Raw genomic sequence first — 18,498 nt, forward strand, 5'->3', positions numbered from 1 at the left:
AGGTAGTTTGAGACCCTGTCCTTTTCCATAAATTATACTTCCATTATGACCCCCTTCTTTCTAAAGACACACAGGAAAATAACCCAATTTGTTTCAGTTAGTTAGCTTCAGTAAACCTTCCTCCACCCTGACTGTTGGACAATCATAGATTCATAGAATGATTTGGGTTCTAAGGGACCTTAAAGATCATCTAATTCCAGCCCCTGCCATGGGCAAGATCACCTCCTTGCACTTCCACCAGGTTGCTCAGAGCCCCATCCAATGTGGCCTTGAACATTTCCAGGGATGAGGCACCCACAACTTCTCTGAGCAGTCTGTTCCAGTGCTTCAGCACCCTCACAGGAAAGAGCTTCCTCCTAATCCAAGACTGCTCTCAGTTTACAGCCATTCCCCCTTGTCCTGTCACTGCATGCTCTTGTGAAAAGTCCCTCTCCATCCTTCTTGTAGACTCCCTTCATGTACTGAAGGCTGAAACTTAGGTCACACCGAAGCCTTCCCTTCTCCAGGCTGACCAATCCCAATTCTCACAACCTTTCCTCAGAGGAGGGGTTCTCCATCCCTCTACTCATCTTGGTGGCCTCCTCTCCCCTCCCTTGACCTGCTGCTCTCAGTGCTTTGGATGCAGCCCAGGATACAGTTGGTTTTCTGGGCTGCAAAGGCCTGTTGCTGGGTCATGTCCAGCCTCTCACCCACCAGCACCCCCAAGTCTTGATCTGTTCATCCCCAGACTTTGTTGATACAAGGAGTTGCCCAAACCTGGGTGCAGCCCCTTGCCCTTGTTTAACCTCATGAGATTCCCATGAGCCACTTCTCATTGTCCAAGCCCCATGGGATGCCATCCCATCCTTCAGGTGGCAACCACACCACTCAGCTTGGTGTCATCTGCAAACTTGCTGAGGGTGCACTTGATCCCTTTATCTGTCATTAATGAATGTATTAAATGGCACTGGTGCCAGTATGAACTCCTGAGGGGCACCACTTGTCATTGATGTCCCTTGGAATTCTGAGCCATTGACCATCACCCTCTGGACCATCCAACCAAGTCCTTATCCCTTATCCAACAGTATTTGAACCAGTCCTTGTAAAAAAAAGTTTCTCTTATTAACATTTCTATACTGATAAAAATAAAATAAAAGCATATAAAAATTATATTTTGTATATATGTATATACACATGTATAATACTCCATATGGATTTGCAGTAATTCAATCGGTCTAAAGAAACTCCTTTTAAAATAATTCCACCATGTAAAAATGAAATAATGCACAAGGTATAAATATATACCATTCATATACGTACCTTTCTGATAGGAAAAAAGAGCTGTGTGTGCATCTTCCCTCACCCCTCATCTCATCCCCCCAGTAATAGTTATGTGTTAAAGTTTTTCTGCTGTGATGAAATACCTTTGCATGAATATTCTTAACAATCAAATTGAAAACTCACCTGGTCTGTATTTTTACTGTATTTTTAAGTCCTCTATTCTTCAATTGCTCTTTTTATCCAGACAAGTCAAATGATGCTGGTAGTCTGTTTTTATGTCACAAACTCTTACCTGAAAATCATAAGTCATCCTGCCCCATCCAGAACATGAGGGCAAACACACACACTACTTAAAATGCCATGTAAGACTCAGAAACAATAAGAGCCATAATTTAAAACTGGTATAGTATTTCTGACTTAAAAAAATAAATGTAGATGAAGCTATCTTCAGCACAAGGTGTTGGGAAAAAACTGCCTACACTGTAAACCAGAATAAATGCTGCAATATTTATGAGTATCATAGTGCTGGGATTTCCCTCTGAGAGCCTCTGATTTTCACCATACATTGATTTTTATCATAAGCTGTTCTAAAATTAGAAGAGGCCATGATCTGACAAGTATCCTTTATGTTTTAGTCCTACAGACGAATACCATGAGGTACTTTCTCAGCTTGAAACTGTTCCAAAAGCAGAGGCACTAATCTGACATATTAAACTGAACTTATATGAAGTCTTGTGTCTTTACATCATGCAACATCATTTATGGCATGCTGGGCTGTGGCAGCTTAAGTTATGAAAATGCAGTATCACGCAGGAGATCAGAGCTGGCTTTATAGCTGGTCTCATGAATTTCTTCATCCAGAAAGAATAAATTTTATTGTGGGAGCATTCTGCACAGAACCCCTGCAGAGCAATAGATTAAAACTGGATTTTAGCATTTACGTTTTGCTCAACTATAAATCAGGAATTAGAATTGATAATGGCAGTTATCCATCAACAGCAGTGATACTGCAGATGAGCCAGAGTAGTTTTATGGTTAAAAGGAGTTACTTTTTATTATTACAGTGAAAGAAAAGCTCTTCTACTTGGAATGTTTCTAGGCTCTAAATAAGGAATGATCAGATCCATGCAGATCGTCAACATGGGTGAGGAAGACGCATCTGAAGTAACACCTCTCCGTATGTCAGAGCATCCTTCTGAAGCTCTGGCACTGGGCTTGAGCAGTTCACACAGCAGGCTCCCCGAGAGGAGGGCGGGCAGGGACAGCTACCAGAGCCGGCAGGACTCTGCCCCGCGGTTCATCGTCGTGTTCGCCGCGCAATTGAACGCCTTGCGGAACTCCTCAAAGTTGCTCATGGCTCCGATCACTCTGCAAAGAGAAAGGAGATTGACGTGCAGCAGATTGCCTTTTGTCAAACACTACAGGTCTGCAAGTGTTTCAGTGTTTTCATTTCAGGCTTTCATATATTTTTTCCACAAATAAAACCAAAAGGTTCAGGAGAAGGGCTCCCAGTCAGAGTTAATATGAAGCAAATATTGTTTCATGCTTTGAGAAACATCTTGCTTTGCTAGAAACTCGAGGAAAAACAAATTCATTTTGTGATACTGTGTCCTTTAGAACAATTTTCTAATGTAACCCTTGGCAGCACAGGTGGGGAGATCAGCGGTAGCTGTGCACAGTGGAATTCTTCTTCCAGCCGTGCCAGACAGCTGCAGTGCAGCAGGCAGGAGGATGTACGCACACGCTGGGGTTGTGCTGGCAGTGGCTTCAGGAGGCTCCAGATTCTCCTAACAGCACGCTCTGCCCACCCACACACATCCACACACACAAACACTGGGTCCCTGGGACTTCACAGCTCTTGTTGGGCAGCTCAGCCTTGCACCTGTGAGCATCTCGACTCCTCTGATATTTTGGAAATATATTTTCTGAGCCTCCTGCCCTGAACAGCTCCCAAGCTCTCTTGCTTCTACCACAGGTGGTGTGATACTGAAAGAGCAGCACATCCCTGCCTGACACAACTAGGACAATGTGCCAGCATTGCAGACTGGCACCTTTAGGCATAGGAGAAGAGCTTCGTCTTTGCGTGCAGTCATCCTTGGCTCCTGCTTTCATATCTGCATTATTTGATGCAGTCAGAAACTATTATTTTACCTTTACTAGATTGCAATTATGTTGTTTGCTGTTTTTTTCCTATGCTTTCAACCATCTTGGGATTTACTAACCCGAAACTTGCAATGGTTTTAAAGAGTTTTCTGAGTTAAAAGCAGAAAAAATATCTCCTGTGATAGTAATTGTATACCTTGCCTCTGTTATGCAGTGAGGAGGCATTTTTCTGTATTGCGGACAATTTGCTTCTCAGCGTAGCTCAGCATGGTAGAAAATATTCTTATTACATTGATTAGACTTTCTGTGAGTAAGAAAATTTGCAGTCATCTGGCACAAAAATGCCTAAAGGTCAGTTTTGTAGTGAAGATTACCAAATTAGCTTAGGCTTCAAATAAGATATGCAGCTTTACTGTAAAAAAAAATTGCAGATACATATTCAGGGACTGAAACAGCAAGTTGGTCATGCAGAGCTGCTGCTGATGTTGGTGGGAGTTCTGCCTGCCATGCCAGGGATTTCAATCCGAAATTGGCATTCAAAAATAGCAAAGACACATGCTCATTCTGAAAATCTGCCAATTAAAAACAAGTTAACCCGGAATTTATCCAGTGAAAAAATCTTTATGTGTGCATGCATGCCACTTTTCTACCCATGGTTTGATTTTGCCACACATTAACTGAAATCAGAGTGGGTGTCTGGATTTCATCCCATTGAATTATAGTAGAGACACCTTTCCTTGAGCAGGTCACACTGGCCTCCCTTGGTAATCAATAGGAAAGATGTACTTGCAGAGTCTAAGTAATTTAAATTTATTACCTGCTGAAAGATTATTTATATATATATATTAACTTCTAAAATGACATTTCCTTTTTGACTTTGAAGAGAAACTGGTGTGAGTAGTTCAGATGCATACACCTATGCACAAGACATGTGTTGTTAATTTCTATAATTTTTACTGCTACTTTTTATGATTACTTTTAAAAGTGTTTTTTGAGCTTTTTGGACGGAAAGAGCTGTCAGTGTTGGAGTTAGCTGTATTGCAGTTATGCCTATAATAGTCTTGGGACATAAATGAAACCAAGTTGGGAGAAATAGATAAAATCATATTTTAGCCCAGCTGATATGATTTGCAAGGAGACAAGCACCACTGCTTTTCTCCAGTTCTGAAACAGAAGCCAATTCTCAGTACCTCACACAAAAACTAAGAAAAAGTTTTGTCTATATTTTCTAGATGTCAAATTAACATAAACTCTGAAATTTTCTTTCATAGCCTGATGCCTTCAGGAGTTTTCCTAATAAATACTCTATCCCTAGAGTTCCATGTGCATCACCACCTCATGAGAAAGTAACTATGAAACAATTCAGAATATAAATATAAATAAACATCTAGGTAAATAAACCTGAGGATTTTAAAAGACAACAGATAGTTATTTTACCAAAATCTTAACATGGGTAGGAATTATGAAAATAATATCTCTGTAGGCTGAAGGTCAGCCTGATGCTCCTGTCCTCATTGTCATGATGTATTTTCAATGTTAAAAGGCACACAGATTTGCATACTGCACTACTTTTACCCCCACTAACTGGTATAACAGTCTTTTAGTCAACAGAAAGTGGTGAGATTCTCTAGAAGGCAAATAATCCACTGTATTGTGTGAATTTTGTTGTGGATATAACATTCTTTGTCCAAATAAAGAGGTAATGTAGTACCTCTATATATGTGGATATATGTTATATCCACAACAAAATTCAAAGGCAAAGGGCAAACACAGAATTTTTAGTTGAACAAATGGAACCAACATGAATCCCAACAAAACCAACATGTTCTTGGTGAAGAAGCAGAAAAATAAACGCTGGCTTCCTAATTCCTATTTAGCCTCTAAAACTTCCCCCTTCCCATGGCAGGGAGTTCATGAGTGTCTGTGGCTAGAGGAGCCTTTTGGCAAGGACAGACTCCCTCTGTTATGGCTGGACTACCAAAGCTCCTTCAAGCAAAATGTCACTTGAAGGCCAGTGGAAGGTCTTGAACTGAACTCACAGGGCATGTTTTGCTCTGCATTATCAATGTAATTCAAGGTCGAGACTCAGGAGCTTTTAATGAACTCAGATTAAATCAAGGCCCCTCCTTATATTTCACTGTTTTCTGAACTAGAATTGCTCAGGGAAAGAAAGTGATAGATGAGGCATTTTAGGTACTCAGGCCATGATTACAGGACATCACAGGGATCAGAGTGTGTTCTGGTTCAAATGCTTTGGAAGGTAGATGCAAGCTCCTCAATTTTACAGAAGAGCATTTATAATAGTGAGAGATAAGCTAATAAAAGAAGTTCAATTTCCATCTAAACCAAGAGCACAATCCAATTTTGTGCTTGCTCTTAAACCCCTCCTAAAATGCTATATTTCTGCACTTCTGTTCTGCAGTGATTGATTCTGTGTGTACACTGAGGAAATACCATATTTGCACTACCTGAACTGAGGAGGGCTGTGAGCTCCAGTATATATCTGCTCCCTCGCAGATTCTGGTCTAAAGGAGTTGCATCTTACCTAATAAAATAAAATAAAATAAAAAAAAAAATTAAGAAAAACAGAAACAGGCACATTATCTGGGATGACTTTTTATGTACAGCAAAATGTAATGTCACTGTTCTTAAGATGTCTATTACTTATAAAATACATAAAGTGGAAAGACACCATAAATTCCTACTTTGTTACACCTTTGCCAATCTGGAGTTTTTCTCTTGGTATAGTCTCTTGTTTTTCAAATCCCCTGATGGATCCAGTGTCCACCCACTGTTTTGCTCTACATACTCTTTCATATCATCTAATCACAGTCCCTTTACTAGCTCTTTTTTTGAAGTTCTCTATAATAGTAGCTTGTCTTTCAGCTTGTTCTGTAGCATCACACCTTAATAATTACCAAACATACTTCTTGGTCTCCAAACTCTGTAATGTGTGTAAAAGGTACACATAATGATGCTTATCATCTCTAGAACTGCTGCTATATTACCTGGTATATTTATGCCATGTTGGAATGTCAGTTTCTTTTGAAATTACACATCTTCCACATTTCATCAGCAGTTCCCAGTTCTCTGTTCCTGATAAGATACTTAATCCAATCATAACTGACCAAAAAACAGGGTAGATAGAAAATTTGCACAACTGAATAACCCCTCTTGCGCTGTATCCATTGCACGAAAAATCTCCTTTAAACTGCCCCTACCTTACCTAAGTCTCTACATTAAATGTTCCTATCAACAAAATCCTTTAAGCCAGATTGCCCATGGGATTGCAGTGGACTTCAGTGCAATTTTGTCCGGCTGAGCACAGCCCTGACATTTTATAAAAGTCTGTTGAGTGTCTTGAGCTTTGTGAAAATAGACTGAGCTCGAGGGTACCTTGCATATACTGCTCCCACTGTGCATGTGCCCTCCCTGTGAGGGACCACTCAGCATGTGATTTCTGCAGTGGTCCTGTAAGACCCCTAGATGTTCCCTACAGTGTGGGTATCTCTGGGTCTGGATTGACGGCACTGGAGACAGTAGTTCATGTCTGGACTCAAGTGTTTATTATTTCTTAGCAGTAAAACAGTCTCACTGCTGTGAATTCAGCAGCTTTTCATTAGAAGGCACAAAATGGCCAACAATCTCTTGTTAACAAGGTCTTTTAAGACTAAACTACCCAATTAAGAACTAACCTAGATTATTTTCCCTTTTAACCCAATAACTGATGCCAAAGAGCTGCAATGAGGACGTTTCCACCCAATTACAAAATGCCACCCAAACCCAAGAAGGAAGAAGAAATGCAGGACGACACCCTGTGCTCTCCATCTCGTTTCCATCCACAACATACTAAAAATCCCAACACCTAAATTTCTCACCAAGTGATGCACCCACACTATTCTCTATAATCTATTTCACATTTTGTGGGTTCTTGGAGAGAAACTGACAAGAGGTGAAATTTAATTCAGCATAAACAATGAAAATGGAATGTTTTCTTTGTTCGATATAGTCAAACTGAAACAGCCATAGACCCACAGACTGCTACCCTGACTCTCAGCAGAGCAATTATTTTCAGCCAGGACTGGTTGCATTGGGTCCTGTTTGTTCAGTTTGGGAAGATTCATTCCTTCAACTGGTGGCAAAGTTTTATAGCCTTTTACTTCTCATGTAGGGAGTTTGCCCCAATTTGTTTACCCAAATAAATAATTTCTAATCCTCCCTCACTCTATGTTTTTTTCTAAAAATCTCACAGCCCTTATCAAAGTTTTGTCACAGCATATTTAGTGTACAGATGGGAAAAAAGAAACTAAGACTTTCTTCACTGCTGCTTATTTCTCTTGAACAACATACACAGGAACAAATGGTGTGAGTTAAAATTGAAGGAGGCTGAGGAGTCAATACATGCAGGAAGATGCTTTTAGTGCAGGGAAGTAGAAAAAAGAAAGAAAGTTGCTGTGACAACACTGTGCAAAACCAAGAATCATTTCAGCAGTTCTGGCACCATGGCTGGTTGAGGACAAAGAGAGTAGGAGAAAGAAATAATTGTGGGACAAGTCTCTGCTTATACTCTCAAGATCTGTGTTTGGGTGATGCAGATTGTTGAAAACAAACAAGCTCATCTCTGCACTGCACATTGTTCAAGTTAATAGATGGGGATTTGAAACACATTTTACTACTCACATGGGCATAACTCAGAAAGAAAAGCTGGTTATGTGTGAACTCAAGGCCTGGCAGTAAAGGCTCTTCTTCTCCTCCCCTCTTCTCTGTAATCCATTTCCTGTATGCCTGATAAGAAAGAGATACTAAGTGCCTTTCAGCAACGTGAAGATAACCACAGCTTTTTTTTATTATCATTTTTAAAATAACACGATGTTTCAGATATTTTCCATCTACTTACCCTGAAAGCTTCTCGCAAACCTCCATTATCTGCAATGTTCTCTGCCAAAGTTCTCTTCCCTTTCACCTTGGCAGAATGAAAGAACATCAGTCATTTGACCCATTTCTGAACTTTCTACTTGATCAACTTCAAAAAGAAGAGGAAAAGTAAAACAAGGCAAGAACACCTCAGTCAATTTCAACCAACTTTGGTTAAGAAAATGGGGTTTCCATGTGAATACTGACAGTAAACTATTTTCTGTGATGAGCTATCCTAGCTCTGGTCATAGATCTCTGTAGCACAAAATATAGTAGATAGAATGCACTTAAGAATCCAGACCCTGATCTTTGAGCTGAGTGTCAGTAATTTTCCCCTAAGGACTGTTTATATCTGGTGACATGTGACATCCAGTAGCCTCTTAAACTTTTATCTAAAAGGCTTATTTATTTCTCTACATAACTCTTTATATGCTATTGGGATGCAAAAATAACTTCTAAGTCATAACATAAATAAGCTTAATTAAAAATAGCTGTCAGAATCAAAATTGGTAGTATATTCAGTGCTCTAAAAATATCTGCTAAGGAGATTCCTGTTGCTTATCCTGGGTATTGATTCCAAGAGCAGGAGCAATAGCAACAAGAATGTGTTGTGGGAAACTGCACTATATAAACTTTGTGAGGAAACTGGTCTCCTGGCATTACCAAGTGCAATATCATTACAAAGAAATCCTAATTTCTGCTGAAGTGGCATTGTCTGTACTCACCCAGCCTACTGAGGTCCTTGTGTTACCAACTGTATTTGTAATTAAGCAGTTTTACCCTGTCCTGTGCCTTGAATAAGATAACTGAGCACGGTTTTGAGCAGGGCTCTGAAGGTCAGTGCCGGCTGCAGCCATCAGCTCTCCCCTGCCACAGTGGGGTTGGCATCAGGACTCATTTCAGGATGGCAAATGAGGGGAAAATACAAGGGAATGGCCAGGGACTTGTGCACAGCCCCACACTCAGCGCAGATGAGCGCCCAGGTGGGACTGGGACACCTTGATGCCTTGGGTACAACCTTACAGGAAAAATGGGAGCTGCAGAGGAAAGTGCAACCCTCTCCTGTCAGCTCTGCCCTGCCCTCAGGAGGATGGAGATGGAGGAGAGAGAGAAGCTTTTAGGACAAAAGGTGCTGGGACACCAGGGATCAGACATGCACTCAGCTGACTTTTCCTCTGGCCTTCCTGCTCCTGCGTTTTACTTGCATTGGGCTTGTGAAGGAGACTGACTTAGAGCACAAGATCAGAGTAACCCAACAGGGCCACAGGCCAGCTAAAAAGTGGAAGAATTCTTTCTGCTGATCTCAGGCAGCTGGGGATCAGGTATGTGAGACTACTCTGCACAGAGAGTTTGTGGCAGGGACCATGATAAGCCCTTTATTTGATGAGATGACTTCATGTGATTATTGCACTCTGAAGCTATTTCTATATCCACTTTTTCTTTCATCAGGTTTCTTTTCTGGACACATTTTTATTGCATACCAGATGAGAAGGAAGAATAATAAATAGGTTTCTTAATCCATCAAAAATATTCATACAGGGTAAAAAACCTGCAGAGTATTGATGCAAATGACAGGCCAAAATGATACTAATAAAAGGCCTTTACTTGCATAGCTCTTCATACAAAAGCTATAAAATATGTCAGAAAATTGGAAAAATCTTCTCTCATCTAAAAAGTGCTTTTGGTCATCCTGTGGATATAGAAGGGATGGGATGACAAGGCTGTGGGTAACAGGTTCTCTCTAGTAAGCCCATGGACTTCAAAGGCAGTATCTACACTGGGAGGAAATTCAGACCTACCTGATCTCAAGAGACAGTGCAAAAGTTAAAGGGGATGGCCAAGCCAATGGCAGAGGCATGGGAAGAGCTCAGCCACATCCTTGGGGAAGGTTTCAAGGATCTTCTTTGAGTGGCATTTTTGTAATGACAGTTTTTGTCCTACAAATATTCAGGAATGAGTGTGAGAATTTTTATTTGTAAATTAGATTATTATGAAGTATTTCAAGTCTGAGTTGCTGGACTTCAGACTGGACCAAAATATGGCTTTGTTATCTCTGAGATCAGCACAAACAAGCCTGGGAAAAGTGCTAGAATTGTTAATAAGAATTTCATGGGGCCTCACTATTCTTAAAAGGCAAAGATGTACTAGTATTTGCAAAATGTAGGTAGAGGTGAAAGAATTGAGTGGGGACTGGAGTATGTGTTTTATCCTGAAAACTAAGATCAAAATCGTGTCCTAGACAACATCACTGGAATTTCAGCTATTCATTTCTGAAGGTCTGGGACATATCCTGTTTATCCTCATTTTGGACACACATTTGAATGTACACATCTTCAGGGAAGCCCATAACTTTGATAGACAACAAACCAGAAACAATTCCCTTGCAGTTTCTCAATCCTTTTCTATGAGCTATTGCTGTCATATTCCCTTGATTAAACCTACAAATGGGGTCTGTGTGCACACATGGAAGAAATAGCAAGAGTTGAATCTGAAATAAAGTAGGGCTTATGCATCCATTTTATAGCTGCAATAAATAACAGGCAGAATTGTTAAAGGAATCTATAAAACATGCTATTACATTCTTTCTAAAAGAGTGACTGCTCAGTTTTCATTACAGACTTCATCTCCAGAAGACATTTAACATGCTCACAATAATTAGACCAGCCCTGCTGAGTGACTTCATCCTCTTCCTCTGATTCCAAAATGATGTGATGGAGAGAAATGGTTTAACCCTGTCACCAGACTGTGGGTAGTGGTGTTTGACTGGACTAATCAAACCTGACAGACAATTTTTAACACAATTATTCACCTCAAAAAATCATTTGTTGTGAGAAATGAAGTTGGTTAATATTCTAATATGTTGAGATTTATAAAAAGAGAACTTAAAAAAAAAGAAAAAAAGCACAACAACCCAAACTCCTCATGTACCAATGTTTTCAGTCACTGGTGGTTTACATACATGTAAGCCAGCTTGCTTCCAGTAGTAATTGTTGTATTGATTAATCATGCATTTTGTTTTCTCTTTAAATTTTTCTTCAGAGTCAGTTGTCCACCAAGGGTCTAAATTTCCATTTTTGTCATATTTCCGACCTCAAAAAGGAAAAAGAGAAAACATGTTTTTGCAGGAAAAAGCTATTACAGTTTAGGAATCTATCACCTTCACAGAAATGAGAGGTGAATGTTCTCATGTGAGTGTGTGTACAAAATGGATAGGATCAGTGAGCAAAATCTTGGCCCTACTCAAATAAGCAGTGAAAAGCTGGCATTCTATTTATTGTCATAGTTTCCATTTGCAGAAAAATACAGTAAAGATGAATGAATTCTATTGTAAATTTTATAATTACATAGTGTAAGAGGCACTTCGCTTTTTTGCAAGTATAATTGCATTTTTCATCCTCAGACCATATGTCTTTCATTCTGATAATGTGATGATAACTAATTTATTATTAAATCTTCACCTGATGAGAAAACAAATCCATTTCATGCAAACTTCTAAAATTTCCACAAGGTGACAAATTCTCTAGAGATGCATTTATTTCTGTATTTGGAAGGTAAGACCCTGGCAAGGAGGAAATCAAACTTCAGGCTCCTTTCTGACTGGCAGGAAACAAGGTGGAGATTAGGTGCTCACCTACACAAAGTGGGAGTTTATGAAGAAAAATGTCTTCATCCTGGAGTGTTTGCTGACACAAAGTGCTGTAGAGCATTGCAAACAGGATACCAGGATAAGCGGGTTTTTTGGGTTTGTTGGGGTTTTTTAAAGGTGTTCTATATTGCACAACATAAACAAACTCAAAATTACTCCCTAGAGGAGGAGGCTCAAGTTTTTTTCTGCCTGCATCCCCCTCCTCCCCCCTCTCCCCTAACTTTCTGTCAGAAGCCCAATTTTTAAAAGCACTTTGCTGAGACAGCCAAACCTAGGTAGTGGCAATGCCCCACTCCACCCAGTTTGTCAGGACAATTGCATTGACATTTTCTGAATATTTTTTTTCCTCTCTTTTTTTTTTTAAATTTAATTTTAATATTTTGCAACACCTTTTATATACCACTCTTGTTCCAGTATTGTATTTTAAAACTTTTGCAATTAGTTTTTGAAAAATGTCAAATCTGAAATGAAAAGTTTTCTTAGTAATTTTTATCAGTCAGAAATTATCCCTTTGTCCTTCCCACTTCCCCCTCCCCCTGTTAGGACTTTCAGAATCTTTTGCTGATTTAGTTTTCATTTGAGACAAACAGAAAGAATCAAACTTGTGGGATTTCTTACCAAATAAAATCCAATTCAGACAAACAAGATTCCACGTAAACAGATCTAATAAATACAATTTTACAATTTTTTCACACAACTCAGCGCCATTAAAAAACCAAAACAATAAAAAGGCTACAGCATGTACAAGTTAGCTTTCAAATCTGTCAACTCAGTAAATAAAAAAGTTATCAAAGTGCAGTCAAATACTCACCATTGCTATCAAATCCATGAGTAAACTCATGGCCAACAATCACTCCTATGGCACCATAACTTAATGACCTGTAACACGAAGAAGCAGTTTCTTCAGAAAGTGTTCACAGGCATGAACATTAAAGGACAAAAGACATCAGGAAAGATTATTATTATTACTACTGGTTTTAAAATAGGCTGAGGAGGCAGAGGATATGGGTCTAAAAATCAGACCTACATAATTTTGACTTAAAGATGTAGAAAGTCTTAATGTTAAACTCTTGTTTAACAGTAACATTAAATCTAAAACTTTGAAAGCTTTGTGATGGTTCACTCTTCCAACCAAATCCCTTATCAGCTCCACCCTCCTTCAGCTGACTGAATTCTGAATGTTCTGACTGGGAACAGGACAAAATTATAGCTGTACCTACTCTGAAACAAAGACTATCTTTTGTAAAGCATTAACAGATCTCCATTCAGTTTTAAAAAGAAAGGTCATATAATTCCTTTGCACCTGCCCTGGGATGGGATGTGATACACAGTCAGATCTAAGGCACCTGGGAAACAGAGTAAAAAGAAATACTTTGTATTCCTGACTGACAATTAATTATATCTTCCTTATTATATCCCAATAAGCATGCTTTTAGGAGAAATAGGGATGAAAGAGGGAAAAGCTCAGGCCTTTTTTACACCAAATGCAGCGGGTATCATGGGGGTAGGTGATTTCTTCAATGTATCTTTCATCTGTGGAGTCACTTTTTGTGATTTTAATTATTTCAGTTATTGAGATGCTATACTTCAAAGTAGCTTATAGTATTTCTAAGAGATTGTATTGAAATAGAAGAAAAGCAGAGGGTTTTGAAATAACATTATTGGACCTAATGATCCATAGTGCACTAATTGCTCATCTCAGTCATGCCCAAAAACTATTATATCATCTAATTCCCTCAGCTCCCATGAAAATCCTTCACTTTGTTTTTTTTCTTTCCTGAATGGTACTTTGCATGTGTTAAAATCTCCCCTGCTGCTTTTTGGCCCAAGTACTGTTACAAACCATCTCCAAAAAAATGCAGGTTAAAATTATATGTTTCAGCAATAGAAATATCTTCCTTTTGTGTGACAAGTTTGTAATCTTGTGTAGCACACAGGGATAATTACCCCTAATAACTGCACTATGTAAGACTTGTTTTCCGTATCTGAAGTAAAGGGGTTATACAGGATCTTTTGCAGCTGGAGAAGTATAAAAATAATGGCACAAAACATGTAAAGAGATCTAGAAGAAACAAGTCCTATTACTAAATACATCTTATTTTTCCTCTAAGGTTCTTTGTCACCATGAGGGGCAGGGACAAAGAACAGGCTGGTCTTCTGCCAGTCCCTGGAGCTTTCCTAAAAGATGGGGTTAAGGTTGCAGTGAATTTTGGCCTTTGAATCTGTGAACCCCAATGCAGCATTTTGTCCAGCTCAACATTTTTCCCAGAAATTGTCCCAGTTCTGTTCATGTTTTTTTCCTTCTGGGCACAGTAGGACAGAGATGGAAGGGAAAGGTGCAGCCCAGCAAATACCACATTAAAGGAGACCTTTCTGGAACTGGGGAGGCTCAGAACTGTAAGGAAGCTATGAGGTCAGGGAGTTTGAAGTCTCTGTTTCAATATATATGGCACTGAAGACTCACAATTGTGAATGGTGGCATTTGAGTGTTATTTTATTTAATGTACTGAGATGTAAAAGTGATAAGTAAGCTTTGCTTTCTGCAAATAGATGTAACTGGGTTTTGGTGGTTGTGCTGGAACTGGACACTAAAATGCCACAAAATGTTAAATATTTGCTAAATTAGTTTTACAGCAGGCGCTGGTGACTTTTTGATGGTTTATCTGTTCCACTGCCATGTAATGTTTCTTCTAAGCAGACAGAAAACACCCAGAATATTTCAAGGACAAAAGCAATCTGTTGTCTGATATAAACCAGCTACATTTGTTTACTAAATCACATTTTGATATGTACTCAAGCAAAACCAATTTAAGCTAAGGTAACCTTTAAGGAAGAGAAATGAGCAAAGTATAATACTTTGAAAGAACCACAGTTTTATCACTATGGCAGAAGGTCAGAATACAGAGAAATCAGAAAGCAAAGCTGGTCTGCAATAGCTACAACAGAAAATAAGTTCACCTTAACAAGAAAGGACTTTCTTCTATCCCCAATTACCACTTACAAAGTCACCTGGCCCACGAGAATACTCTTTGAATACAAATTAATTAGCTCATAAATTGAACATGTCTTTCTACATATATTGCCAAATTTCCTGTTTATGAGGACACAATCCAGACCGGATGATGGCAAACACAGAAGGTTCAAGAAGTTTGATTTTTTTTTAAACAATGATTTATTAAGGATATGTTTCACAAGAAACTGGCCTTATATAACTGCAAAATAACTTTCAGAAACTGCCACCAGAAATTTTTCATGGTCTTATCCTACCCTAAAATAGAAAGCTATTGAACTGCACAAAAGAAGTGATTTTTCAAAATTTAATGTATGTGACCTATAATTACCCTTCCTCAGCTACATTGGCACATGGGCCTGCTCAGGCAATCTCAGGCAATCTCTTATGCACACAAAGATATTCTCATGCACCTCAACAGGCACAGACAAGGGCCCACTGCTAATCTTAGATATTAGCAGAAAGTGAACAATACACTGACAATAATTGGCTTCTCAGGGCATTCACTTCTGCTCAGGAAGTGTTAGTTATCTGATTTACTATTCCCTTTAATACCTGCCATGTGCACACTGCTGCATCTGCATGCTGTAGCATTGAAACACTTCCACTTGGGTGCACTTAATTAGCAATTCCTGGGAGAAATCAGTCATCAGTTTAAGACAACAGCAACATACAGCTCCCAAGGGTAAGAAAATATCACACAAAGCAGCACTTCTCAAAGTCAGCCCTTCCAGAGGCAAAAGCAGGATACAGCAGGAGAGAACACACAACCCAAGGACCAAGTTTGCCCTACAGGAGGACAGCACAGATTTCCTAGGGGCTGCCTTTCAGTTGTCTTCAGCACCACAGCCTTCTTCTCCTCACCCTCTTCTTTGTCTGTATCTGTTTGCAATACCTTTCCCTGTTATTCCTCAGTTCTAGGTGAGTGAGGTGCTCTACTTACCTAGGATACTCTGTTCCCCAAAAGAAAGGCTTTTGAAGTTCTCCTGCTGGGAATCCTGCAATAACAAAAAAAAAAAAAAAAAAAAAAAGAAAGAAAGAAAAACCTGGTGAGGTCAATTGAATACAGCTGAATAGCTGTCACAATGCCCAAAGGTTTAGATTTTATGACCTCATTTGTTTGGTTTCAGAAGGTTTTTCAAGGGGAGCTTTCCCCTGGGTGGTAGAATGCAATAGAGAGGATCTCAGAGAGGCAGCAGAGATCCTGCCACAAGCAGGTCTGAGTGAATGCATGTGTTCCTGTGAAAAACACACCTCAGGCTTCCTAGGAAGGGTCCTGGATTACCCTCAGATGTGCTGACTGATCAATAGACAATACAGAGGTAAAGTGCAATAAGAATTAAAATACTGTTAGCTCAGTGAGGCTTCAGTGAAGCAAGAAATGTGAGTGATAAAATGCAAGCCTGATTCTATTTAGTCTATGAAAACCAGAGGTATATGAACATACTTAGGCCCTATTGTAAGGGAAATCTGTAGATGATTAAAGCTGTAGGCTCAGTCTAATTATAGATATTACCTGCTTCTGGTAGACTAACCCATTGCCAAAAAAACAGCAATGGAGACGCTGTGGCGAGTGATGAGCTACTGATGTTTCACATAGGAAACAAAATTGTTCCTCAAATTCAAAGTCACAGTTTTATTTCTAATTCTGGGGTGACGTTTTAGTGCCAGGATACTAAAGACAGTGGAACTGCACATGGTAAAAGTTTAACAGCCCAAATAATTGCTAAATAAAACATATACCCATGGTCAAAGTTCTTATGTGATGGTGAAAAGTGCCATCTTTCCAGGCCCAAATATGGAATTTACTGTCTTGTGTCACACACTCTCATCTATAAAGCACCTGCTCAGAAGGTTTACCCACATGGTCATCACCTTGCTGAGGAAGAACATTTCCTCAAGTGATTCACTTGTTTTCCCAGAAACTCTTCTTTACCCTATGGGTCCCTCTTCAAGAAATCACCTGAACACCCAGAACAATACAAAAACCATATTCATTTGATTCAAACCCTATTCAGTTTTTCGGTGATAGTTTGGTTATGGATTTCTTTATATCTGAGATAAGTTGTCAGGCAAGATCTTTGTCTTTTCCTTACAAGGTCTTTAAAAACTTACTTCCAAATAAAAAAAAAAAAAAAAAGAAAAAAAAAATCCAACAAACCAAAAAACCCCAAACAAACCCAGTATGCTGAGTGTAATTCATGCCAAGTGATGTGGCACAAGGCGTGTCCTCCTCTCCTGCCCAGCTGCTTTTTGCTGGTGCTCCTCCATGGCTGCCATCATTCCCTATCTGCAATTAGCTTATAAAAAGTGTGGGCTTCAAAATTTTCCGAGCGTTGCCTGGGTTTTTTTTTTCTTTACTTCTCCAGATGTTGTTTTATTGTTTCAAGCATATAATTTTCTTTTCCAGCACTGCAAAACACAATTTTACCAATGTCAAGGACAAAGTTTTACCGATCTAACTATCCTTGCCTCCCAGTGTACAGAGAATGTTACTTATTATGCATGTTTTGAACATTTTAAACAGCAATGGTACACACATACAACCTGATGAAAATTGCTTGTCAGGCCTTAAGAGCTGTGTTCAGAGCTGAAAGCCTAGTTTGAACTGGAACACTGAACTGAACACTGGAATTCAGAAAAGGTTTTGGAAAGCTTAGGCTCTGCTAACTCTAAATGATCCCATTCCCACCACAACCCAGGAGAGGAACTGTGGCCAAAATGAACAAATGAGCCCACACTGAAGGCAGTGTGAACCAAGGCAGCACAGTCACCCCACCAATCATGTTTAATGATCACACAATCCTGGGAGCCTGCCACTGCCCCAAGAGGCTCTCCAGACCTTTTAAAGAGCTGCAATTAGTTTTTCCAGGTATAAACTTGCAGTGAGCTTGCACTTGTCTGCAGTAGTGGTAATATGCATTATTTACAGCAAATTAGGTGCAAATCTTCACTCAGACTTATCCAGCTACACTAAATGTGTCTTCATAGAATATTGCTGGAACACAGTCAGTGTGAGTTAAGCCATGAGATAGTTTCACTGAACAAGTCAATGTGCATGAATGGTAGGAAGCTCCAGCGCTGAGTCTGTGCAACATGTTGGAAATTATTTTACTCAGAGTCAGGATCCATTTTAGGTTAGATATCACTGAGAAAAGTGCTGGTTGAAGGAGTGCTTTCTGCTTCTGGACATGTGCTTCTGGACCTCTGTAGTTTGCACTAAAGGAAGCTGAGAATGTTTTCTGGCCAAAGCAGAGTGAGGGGACAGTAGAACGTACTACACATTTCAGAAACCCTCAGGAAACTGGAATACATCATCACCAGTAGGAGTTGTTCTGTTTTGTTTGGAGAGTGCATTTTTTGTGGTTTTGTTGGTTTTGTTTGTTTGTTTGTAATAAAGAAAAATCTAGGTTTGAAAGGGATTCTTGGTGAGCTAGAAAAGCAAGTGGGTCCCATTCTCCAGAGGTCAGCAGCACTGAGGGACTGAGGGTGCTCGTCCACTATTCCAACACTAGAAGGAACACACTGAGAGCTGACAACATTTCTTATGCAACATCTCCTTCAG

General features: G+C 39.5%; 1 protein-coding gene across 1 annotated transcript in view; it reads right to left on the minus strand.

Annotated features, from left to right (window-relative positions):
• Nucleotides 1-2,397: 2,397 nt before the first annotated feature.
• The window catches only part of PHEX (phosphate regulating endopeptidase X-linked), a 93,689-nt gene continuing 77,588 nt past the window's right edge, over nucleotides 2,398-18,498 (minus strand). The window contains exons 16-22 of the mRNA XM_084226697.1: nucleotides 15,877-15,931; nucleotides 12,735-12,802; nucleotides 11,237-11,367; nucleotides 8,261-8,326; nucleotides 8,044-8,148; nucleotides 5,832-5,908; nucleotides 2,398-2,628 (exon numbers count right to left, since the gene is read on the minus strand). Coding sequence (XP_084082823.1) covers nucleotides 2,526-2,628; nucleotides 5,832-5,908; nucleotides 8,044-8,148; nucleotides 8,261-8,326; nucleotides 11,237-11,367; nucleotides 12,735-12,802; nucleotides 15,877-15,931 — 605 coding nt within the window. The 3' untranslated portion in view covers nucleotides 2,398-2,525. The remainder of the gene's footprint in view (nucleotides 2,629-5,831; nucleotides 5,909-8,043; nucleotides 8,149-8,260; nucleotides 8,327-11,236; nucleotides 11,368-12,734; nucleotides 12,803-15,876; nucleotides 15,932-18,498) is intronic.

Source organism: Fringilla coelebs (assembly GCF_963513975.1).
Source record: "Fringilla coelebs genome assembly, chromosome: 2".
NCBI classification, from domain to species: domain Eukaryota; kingdom Metazoa; phylum Chordata; class Aves; order Passeriformes; family Fringillidae; genus Fringilla; species Fringilla coelebs.